The sequence below is a fragment of the Oncorhynchus masou genome, chromosome 9 (assembly GCF_036934945.1).
Source record: "Oncorhynchus masou masou isolate Uvic2021 chromosome 9, UVic_Omas_1.1, whole genome shotgun sequence".
Lineage (NCBI taxonomy): Eukaryota > Metazoa > Chordata > Actinopteri > Salmoniformes > Salmonidae > Oncorhynchus > Oncorhynchus masou.
In genome coordinates this window covers 55,780,949-55,791,763 of record NC_088220.1, presented here as the reverse complement: position 1 = coordinate 55,791,763, position 10,815 = coordinate 55,780,949, and the positions used below count along the sequence as shown (strand labels likewise).

The 10,815-nt window shown below is 44.2% G+C and overlaps 1 protein-coding gene across 1 annotated transcript in view; it reads right to left on the bottom strand.

Annotated features, from left to right (window-relative positions):
- Positions 1-10,815, bottom strand: part of LOC135546267 (protein yippee-like 2) — a 31,436-nt gene that overhangs the window by 15,760 nt on the left and 4,861 nt on the right. The window contains exon 2 of the mRNA XM_064974558.1: positions 1,926-2,163. Within this exon, the coding sequence (XP_064830630.1) occupies positions 1,926-2,042 (117 nt within the window). The 5' untranslated portion in view covers positions 2,043-2,163. The remainder of the gene's footprint in view (positions 1-1,925; positions 2,164-10,815) is intronic.

Sequence of the window (10,815 nt, the reverse complement as noted above, 5' to 3'; positions counted from 1 at the left end):
TTCGACAGACGAGAACCGTGACAGCACCAAAGTACATTAATCTCTAGGAGACAGAACGCGTCTCCTTCCTAAGTGGTATGACGACTGCATGGTCCCATGGTGTTTATACTTGCATACCATTCTTTGTACAGATGAACGTGGTACCTTCAGATGTTTGCAAATTGCTCCCAAGGATGAACCAGACTTGTGGAGGTCTACAATATTTTTTCTAAAGTCTTGGCTGATTTCTTTTGATTTTCCCAAGATGTCTAGAAATTAGGCACTCAGTTTGAAGGTAGGCCTTGAAATACATCCACAGTTACACCTCCAATTGACTCAAATGGTGTCAATTAGCCTATCAGAAGCTTCTAAAGCCATGACATAATTTTCTGGAATTTTCCAAGCTGATTAAAGGCACAGTCAACTTTGTGTATGTAAACTTCTGACCCACTGGAAATGTGATACAGTGAATTATAAGTGAAATAATCTGTCTGTAAACAATTGTTGGAAAAATTACTTGTGTCATGCACAAAGTAGATGTCAATACCGACTTGCCAAAACTATAGTTTGTTAAGATATGCGTGGAGTGGTTGAAAAACTAGTTTTAATGACTACAACCGAAGTGTATGTAAACCTCCGACTTCTACTGTACACAATTACTAATTAAGGGCAAGGGATTTGGAACCAGGTGTGCGTAATGAAACAGTTCATTGACGCCTAGAGGCCGGTGACGTAGACCTCCGGAACTGGTGCACGGAATGAGCAGCAGTACCGGGGGAATCCGTGACACCCGCCACTTCAATGACATGATCATTGAACAGCAGGAAATATCCCAGATTTTGCATTTAAAGAAAGAAAGAAAGAAAGACGTGTGAAGGAGTCAGATAGCAGAGCTTTAAAGACAGCTGCAGCAAGCACTCAATACCTTTACAGTTATTACTGTGCGATGCATTGAAATTCTAATTAATCTGTAAAAACTACAGTATTTATACAGAATATCCTTTATTTAACCAGGGAAGTCACATTAAGATGGACCTCTATTTCAAGTAAGCCCTAGAGCCTAACAGTAGCATGTTCTCTCATGCTCTCTCTTGGGAATGACTTGCATATTAGGGCAGTGTTTCCCTTACATACCGGATTCAATTTATCACCAAACTCTTGATTAGTAGATTCAGGGTCAAATTAATTCAGCACAAAACAGAAGTAAATGGACTGAAACAGGGAGTGTCTACCTGGATTTGTCAAAAAGACTCTTATTTTCTGTTGTAAAACATTTTTTAAATGTTTTCTGCTGCATGCCCTAATGAACACCACCCAGTTGTGTTCGTGCTGGACTTTAAAGAGTGACTGCCTTTATAAAGCAACACATCCCTTTGAAAACGGATATGAGTCAGAAACAGTTATTCTAGTGTAAAAATGTACTACAAAGTGTAAATAGGATAAGTCTTGTCTAAAATTCAGTTTGGAACATTCGTGAGTCACAACGGGTAAATGAAGATTTGCCCACTAACATTGGGTGAACAGCTGCGGTGATTTCTCTCAATCCAATAGCATAGACAGTGAGACAGACCTACCCAGCAGATCCAACTGTTTACATAAGACAACACGTCAATCATGTTTTTACTTGTGAAATACTGCACCAACCACCTTAGTTAGATCTAAAATTGCGTGACTAAAATATCCTAGGCAAAAATGTCAAAACGAATGACATATTTCTTGAGTTATCTTAAACATCATTAACCAAATGCGGAATCGGTCAGGAAACACACATCCAGGACTGAAATCTAGTTTTTCTACTGAGCAACAGAAAAACATACATGCCAATCGCCATGTTCTGTGGCTCTTTAAAGGAAACGTGGAATAGATCGAGGGAAACACTATTAGAGCAAGCAGTGTCATTAGGGGATGGATGGTTGTGGTCGGTATGTTAAACAGTCAGTATTCACCTTGGAGATGAGCTCGTCGTGGTTAGCCAGGTGTGCTCTGCAGTGGATGCAGCTGTAAGTTCGGTGGCAGCTGGGCAGGTAGGCCTGGAAGGTCTTGGAGCGTGTCATCCTGACCATCGGGTGGGGCGGGGTGGGGGGGCGGTGCAGGAAAGGGCTGCCGGCCCAGCTAGGCTCGCAGGGGAAGCACCGCAATACACAGGTGAGGGCCGTGGTGGGGGTTGGGGCGGGAGGCACACACCTGGTGAAGCGGAGCACAGGAGAAGTACACTCTGATGAAGGTGGTCTATACTCGAAACCTCGTTGTTGTTTTTGACCTAATCCCTGTGTAGGTTGTTGGCAACACAGCACAAACTGATCTGGGTCCAGGATAATCCGTGTGTGGATATAAAGACATTTTAACTTGAGTACCTTGGATTTTTTTTTATATATATATGAGCTCCCACAGGGATAACTTTATATTGCTGCATAATACATATCATTGTGTGTCAAATAAGAAAATCTGTTTGCCTCCATATGTTCTCTGCATATGAAGTACAGTAGGCAAATTACTTTGCAGTGGAGCATGACAGAACATGAATGTGTGTGTAGCCTATGATGGACGACAAATGTCAACAAGCATAGACTGTGATATCATGATCCTTGTATTATACTGAGAGACAGTGGCTTTAAAATGATTTCACTCTAGACTGTTAACACAAAGAGGCTTGTAAGGGGAAGGCTGTGTGCTGTAAGCCTTTAAGACATGCCCTTGTTTTCTCTGTCAGCTTCTGCCTCTGAGCCAACAGTGTGGGACCAGGGCATAAAGAGACCACTCAGAGGTCTTGCGTGCACACTAACACACACACACACACACACACACACACACACACACACACACACACACACACACACACACGCAAGCACACATACTTTAACACCAAAGCCTTTCCTTTCTCTCTGTCATTTTAGGACAAAAATGTGAGGATAAGGCTAAAGCACAGCTTAGCTCAGATCCAAGTAATCTCCATAGACTCCAATTAGGAACAGGTTGTTACTCTAAACTAGGCTTGTGGTCAATTCCATTTCAATTCAGTCAATTCAGGAAGTAAACTATAAATTCCAATTCTACATTTACCTAATTGAAACACATTAAGGAAAACTGGAATGGGAACTTCCTGAATTGACCCCAACCCTGCAGTAAACCCTGGGTGTAATGAGGTTCACCTAGTCAAACAGCCTTAGAGAGAGACATTTATATCGGTCAACTAGCAGGTTCAAGGCCTGCCCTGACATTATCTTGAAATATGGAGCTAAATGCAGCTCCAATATATTTAGTTACAGTTTACATCAAAGCAGTGATGTACTCTATGAATCCAATATGTTCCGTGGCTAATGGATGACGAGTCAACCACACTCTGTAAGGGGTCGTTTGATTATCTAGGTCTATTTCTGTCTCATGGGGATATCACTCACGCACACACATAGAAACACACACTTACTACAGCAGTGTTGATGTAGTATGTTGACATGGGGAATAACGTGTTGTGAAAGAGAAACCTTATGTCACTGCCTTTTGACTCACTGAGTCACTTTCCACCCAAAGGATCCATTCCCAAGCTTTTCCAATGCAAGTCAGTGACTCGAGAGATGAAATGAGAGCTGAGTCTCAAAATCACATTAGCCTTCCAAATCACCTCCATTAGTAATGATTTTCCATCCTCGACTCAGATATGGAAAATGATTTGTCCAAGTCTCTCCGCTTTAAGAGATATTACATCTCCATGTAACATATGTATAAAAAGAGAGTAACAGATATAGAAATAGCAGGTGAATACAATGCATTCGGACATTATTCAGACCCGCTTATTTTTCACATTTTGTTACATTACAGCCTTATTAAATAATTTTTTCCCCTAATCCATCTACACACAATACCCCATAATGACAAAGTGAAAACAGGTTATTAGAAATGTTTGCAAATGTATTGGAAATAAAACAAGTATTCAGACCCTTTGCTATGAGACTCTCAAAATTGAACTTGGGTGCATCCTGTCTCCATTGATCATCCTTGAGATGTTTCTACAACTTGATTGGAGTCCACCTGTGGCAAATTTACTTGATTGGACATGATTTAGAAAGGCACACACCTGTCTATATAAGGTCCCACAGTTGACGTTGCATGTCAGAGCAAAAACCAAGCCATGAGGTCGAAGGAATTTTCCGTAGAGCTCCGAGACAGGATTGTGTCGAGGCACAGATCTGGGGAAGGGTACATAAAAATGTCTGCAGCATTGAAGTTCCCCAAAAGCACGGTGGCCTCCATCATTCTTAAAACGGAAGAAGATTAGAACCACCAAGATACTTCCTAGAGCTGGTTGCCCGGCCAAACTGGGGCCATCGCGGGAGAATGGAACCCAATGGTCACTCTGACAGAGCTCCAGAGTTCCTCTGTGGAGATGGGAGAACCTTCCAGAAGGACAACCATCTCTGCAGCACTCCACCAATCAGGCCTTTATGGTAGAGTGGCCAGATGGAAGCCACTCCTCAGTAAAAGGGACATGACAGCCCACTTGGAGTTTGCCAAAAGGCACCTAAAGGACTCTCAGACAATGAGAAGCAAGATTCTCTGGTCTTGTGAAACCAAGATTGAACTCTTTGGCCTGAATGGTGGCAGTATCATGCTGTGGGCAGGGTTGTGGGCAGTGTTGTGGGCAGGGTTGGGGAGTAACAGATTACATGTAATTACATGTAATCCGTTACATGTAAGGGATTACAAAACAAACAAACTGTAATCCATTACTTTACCAGCAGAAATATTGTAATCAGATTAGATACTTTGAAAAACTAGATGATTACTTCGAGGATTACTTTTAAATTCACAAAGGATGTTTGCAACAACAACAAAAAATGTCACTTCTCTGTTTTCAAAATGACATTCAAATCAGCATTGAAAAATGTGGAAGTTTAAATTTGTTCAACGTGAGCGAGTCTGACCATTAGTCAGAGACCACTATGATGACACACCAAATGTGTTTGATGGATCATGGGAAAAGAGCAGGAATAGGCTTTTGTAGGCTACAGTCCAAGCTATGTCTTCCAATAGTGCGGCTGCTGTCGGCATCCAAAGATTATCCAACTTGAATAAACGCTTGGAGGTAAGGATGACAGCAGTGGTGTAGTCTACGGCGATATGGATATCACTTATTATTGATATCTACAAATATCAAATATTTTGATTTGTTTAACCATTTTTGGTTACTATATGATTCCATGTGTTATTTCATACTTTTGATGTCTTCACTATTATTCTACAATGTAGAAAATAGTAAAAATAAAGAAAAACCCTTGCATTAGTAGGTGTCCAAACTTTTGACTGGTACTGTATTGATTGATTGTATTGATTCTTGAAGAATATAACTTATAAATGCCTCATGGAGTTCAAATGTCACACTCCATGAGAACCAAAAATATAAGATTGTTTTCTTCAATGTTTGTAAACATTGTAAATGTAAACAAACACTGTATAGCTGTCACGTTCTGACCTTTATTTCCTTTGTTTTGTCTTTATTTAGTATGGTCAGGGCGTGAGTTGTGGTGGGCAGTCTGTTTGTTTTTCTATGATTTGGGTATTTCTATGTTTCGGCCTAGTATGGTTCTCAATCAGAGGCAGGTGTCATTAGTTGTCTCTGATTGAGAATCATACTTAGGTAGCCTGGTTTTCATTCAGTTGTTCATGTGTACATTTACGTATTAAAAGAACCATGGACACTTACCACGCCGCATTTTGGTCCGACTCTCCTTCACACCAAGAAAACCGTGACAGAATCACCCACCAACCAAGGACCAAGCGGCATGGTAAAAGACAGCGACGACAGCAGCAGCAGCAACAACAGCGGTCGACATCACAGGACTCCTGGACATGGGAGGAGATACTGAACGGAGAGGGACCCTGGGCACAGGCTGGGGAATATCACCACCCCAAAGCAGAGCTGGAGGCAGCGAAAGCTGAGCGGCGGCGATATGAGGAGGCAGTGCGACAGGTATGAGAGGCAGCCCCCCAAAACATTTTGGGGGGGGCACACGAGGTGTGGAGCTAAGCCAGGTAGCAGACCTGTGCTCACTCCTCGTGCTTATTATAAGCAGCGCGTTACTGGTCAGGCACCGTGTTATGCGGTTAAGCGCACGGTGTCGCCAGTACGTGTCCATAGCCCGGTGCGCTATAGGGCAGCCCCCCGAGAGTGTCATGCGAGTGCGGGCATCGAGCCAGGGCGTATGGTGCCTGCTCAGCGGGTCTGGTCGCCGGTACGCACAGGGTCCTGTGTGGCTCAGTCGGTAGAGCATGGCGCTTGCAACGCCAAGCGTCGTGGGTTCGATTCCCGCTGGGGCCACCCATATGTAAAAAGTAGTGGCCCCAGCCGACTTGTAAGTCGCTTTGGACAAAAGCGTCTGCTAAATGGGATATATATTTTGGTCCAGGGTATCCTGCGCCGGCTCTGCTTGCTGTGTTTCCGGGGCGCTGGGAGGGTGCAGTGCGTCCTCTGCCTGCGCTCCGCTCGTGCCGGGCAAATGTGGGAGTGGAGCCAAAGGGAGAGGTGCGCGTAGTAAGCACTAGATCTCCCGTGCTTACCCACAGCCCGGTTCAACCTGTGCCTGCACTCTGGAGGGTCCGGTCTAGAGTAGTTGTCCAGCCTGGGGAAGTCGTGCCAAGGCTGCGCACCAGAGCTCCAGTGCTCCCACACAGCCCGGTCCTTCAGGCCTCTTCCTAACACCAAGCCTCCTGAATGTCTCCCCAGCCTGGTGGTTCCTGTGGCAGCCCCACGCACCAGGCTGTCTCTCTGTCTCCTTCCCGCCGGAGCCTCCCGCCTGTCCGGCGCTGCCGCCGGAGTCTGAGGCGCCAGAGCCCCTCAGCCCAGAGGCGCCAGAGCGTCCGCCCCTCTGTCCCGAGCTGCCCCTCTGTCCCGAGCTGCCCCTCTGTCCAGTGGGGTCACTGAGAATGGTGGCCATGGTTAGAAAGCCACGGAGGCGGACTATAAGGCGGACTAAGATGATGGTGAAGTGGGGTCCGCGTCCCGCGCCAGAGCCGCCACCGTGGACAGACGCCCACCCAGACCCTCCCCTATAGGTCAAGGTTTTGCGGCCGGAGTCCGCACCTTTGGGGGGGGGGGTACTGTCACGTTCTGACCTTTATTTCCTTTGTTTTGTCTTTATTTAGTATGGTCAGGGCGTGAGTTGTGGTGGGCAGTCTGTTTGTTTTTCTATGATTTGGGTATTTCTATGTTTCGGCCTAGTATGGTTCTCAATCAGAGGCAGGTGTCATTAGTTGTCTCTGATTGAGAATCATACTTAGGTAGCCTGGGTTTCACTGTGTGTTTGTGGGTGATTGTTCCTGTCTCTGTGTTTGCACCAGATAGGACTGTTTGGGGTTTTCACGTTTCTTGTTTTTGTATTCAGTTGTTCATGTGTACATTTCGTATTAAAAGAACCATGGACACTTACCACGCCGCATATTGGTCCTCTGATCCTTTTCGCCTCTCCTCTTCGGAAGAGGAGGAAATCTCTTACAATAGCCTCATAACGTGGTTCAAACAATAATGTTGATACCATGGATGGTCAGTCCTTGCATCCATTGCTCTGTCCATTAAGTGGTTAAATTTCTCTAGGCCCATCCCTCAGCGTTTAACCAAAGCAGAGGCAGGACAGCTGTTTTGTTATTGTTTTATCTGTGGCTTTGCCCTTTAAACAGCTGCATATGATCAAGATATCAAAGTGTCAACAATAGGCCTATAGCAAATGCAGTATATGGCATTCATTTTTCACATGTAAATAGCACTTTTCAGTAGTGCTCAAAGCATGTCATTCCATGAGCGCAGCATTTATTTTTCGACTTGAATCAATGAGCCTTGAATCAATCAATGAGGATGTTTTTCAGCAGCAGGGACTGGGAGACTAGTCAGGATCGAGGGACCGATGAACCGAGCAAAGTACAGAGAAATCCTTGATTAAAACGTGCTCCGGAGCCCTCAGGACCTAAGATTGGGGTGAAGGTTTACCTTCCAACAGGATAACGAGTCTAAAAACACAGGCAAGACAACGCTGGAGTGGCTTCAGGACAAGTCTCAGAATGTACTTGAGTAGCCCAGCCAGAGCCCGGACTTGAACATCTCTGGAGAGACCTGAAAATAGCTCTGCAGCGACGCTCCCCATCAAACCTGACAGAGCTTGAGAGGATCTGCAGAGAAGATCTGCAGAGAAGAATGGAAGAAACTCCACAAATACATTTACATTTACATTTAAGTCATTTAGCAGACGCTCTTATCCAGAGCGACTTACAAATTGGTGAATTCACCTTCTGACATCCAGTGGAACAGCCACTTTACAATAGTGCATCTAAATCACAGGTGTGCCAAGCTTGTAGTGTTATACCCAAGAAGACTCTAGGCTGTAATCGCTGCCAAAGAACTGAGTAAAGGGTAAATGTGATATTTCCATTTTTTTGTATACATTTCCAAACATTTCTAAAAACCTCTTTTTGCTTTGTCATTATGGGGTATTGTGTGTAGATTGATGGGGGGGGGACGATGTAATCAATTTTAGAACAAGGCTGTAACGTAACAAAATGTGGAAAAGGTCAAGGGGTCTGAATACTTTCCGAATGCACTGTATATTCACTTGCATCTAACATTTTATTCTTCAACTCAACATGTGTTGCACCTGTTGTTTCTTAGGTGAGAGGATGACCGACACATTGAATAATCCTTCGCTCATTTTCAAACACCAGATCATCTTTTGATGCACCCATCTAGAAAAGGATCTCTTTCAAGACCCAGCATTTGTTTGTAGACTAAATGCAGCCACTACAACAACACAGCACAACAAGTAGAGGCCTACCCTGCTTTGCACCAAAGCCTCTTTGTTTTCATATCACAGAAGAAAATCTAAGACAGCTAAGAATAAGCCCAAAGACTAACCAAAACACAAATTCTCTCCCTGTAAAATAATTCAAATATAATATGGATAGGATCTGCCAAAGCGGTCTGAGCTTGCAAAAACTGCCAGCGTGTTTTTCTGACACATCATCGCCCCTGAAGGCTGATGTGCTAAGCTGAATGGTATTGGTATAGTCTGGGTGCCAGACTACATGCCACATCACTTACCAGCCAAAGGTCCTCCCTGGTATCACAACAACAACCTTGCTTATGTAACCGGAGAGGAGCTGCTGCTGCGGTAGAACAGTCAGAGGGACAATGATAGCGATAGCAGCCAGGGGACTGAGAGAGAGAGATAGAGACGGACTGGGGAGCGTGCGTCCTTGTGTTTGGGGCCCTACTGTAGCTGTCCTTCAGAGCACACAGCTCCACAGCTCCAATGGGAGGCTTTATGTAGTTTCCTCTCTCTCTCTCTCTCTCTTTCTCTTGTTGTTTCAGGGGCAACAGACAGCATAGTGATGCGTTACATCACTGACTGCAGCAGACTGAATCTCAAATCCTTTTATCTGATCTTGAGGGTGGACAGTTATTGGGGTTTTCCCTTATTTGATCTGTATGAGCCTTCGAGGGGCGGACATACAGTACCAGTCAAAAGTTTGGACACACTTTTTTCTTTATTTCATTATTTTCTACAATGTAGAATAATAGTGAAGACATCAAAACTATGAAATAACACATATGGAATCAGTAACCAAAAAAGGCTTAAACAAATCAAAATATATTTTATATTTGAGATTCTTCAAAGTAACCACCCTTTGACTTAATGACAGCTTTTGCACACTCTTGGCATTCTCTCAACCAGCTTCATGAGGAATGCTATTCCAACAGTCTTGAAGAAGTTCCCACATATGCTGAGCACTTGTTGGCTTCTTTTCCTTCACTCTGCGGTCCAACTCACCCCAAACCATCTCAATTGGGTTGAGGTCGGGTGATTGTGGAGGCCAGGTCTTCTGATGCAGCACCATCACTCTCCTTCTTGGTCAAATAGCCCTTACACAGCCTGGAGGTGTGTTTTGGGTCATTGTCCTGTTGAAAAACAAATGATAGCCCCACTAAGCGCATACCAAATGGGATGGCGTATCGCTGCAGAATGCTGTGGGAGCCATGCTGGTTAAGTGTGCCTTGAATTCTAAATAAATCAGACTGTGTCACCAGCAAAGCACCCCCACACCATCACACCTCCTCCTCTATTCTTCACGGTGGGAACCACACATGCAGAGATCATTCATTCACGTACTCTGTGTATGACAAAGACATGGTGGTTGGAACCAAAAATCTCTAATTTGGACTCATCAGACCAAATATTTCCACCGGTCTAATGTCCATCGCTTGTGTTTTTTGGCACATGCAAGTCTATTCTTCTTATGGGTGTCCTTTAGTAATGGTTTCTTTGAAGCAAATCGACCTCATGAAGGCCTGATTCACGCAGTCTCCTCTGAACAGTTGATATTGAGATGCGTCTGTTACTTGAACTCTGTGAAGCATTTATTTGGGCTGCAATCTGAGATACAGTTAATTTATCCTCTGCAGCAGAGGTAACTATGGGTCTTCCTTTTCTGTGGCGGTCCTTGTGAGAGCCAGTTTCATCATAGCACTTGATGGTTTTTGGGAATGCACTTGAAGAAACTTTAGAAGGTCTTGAAATTTTCCGGATTGACTGACCTTCATGTCTTAAAGTAATGATGGCCTGTCGTTTCTCTTTGCTTATTTGCAATCCAACATGGCGTAGCAGTCAGACGTATTTGTCTTGTCCCGTGTATATATATATCTTCTTTTTTCTTCGTATATATTTTGAATATATTTTTTAGATTTTTAACTTCAACATACTCTCCTGCAACCCACCTCTCCCAGTGTGGTATGGATCTGCTATTTTTTATACTTTAGGACCAGAACCCCCAACAGAAGCTAGCCAGCTAACGAGCTAC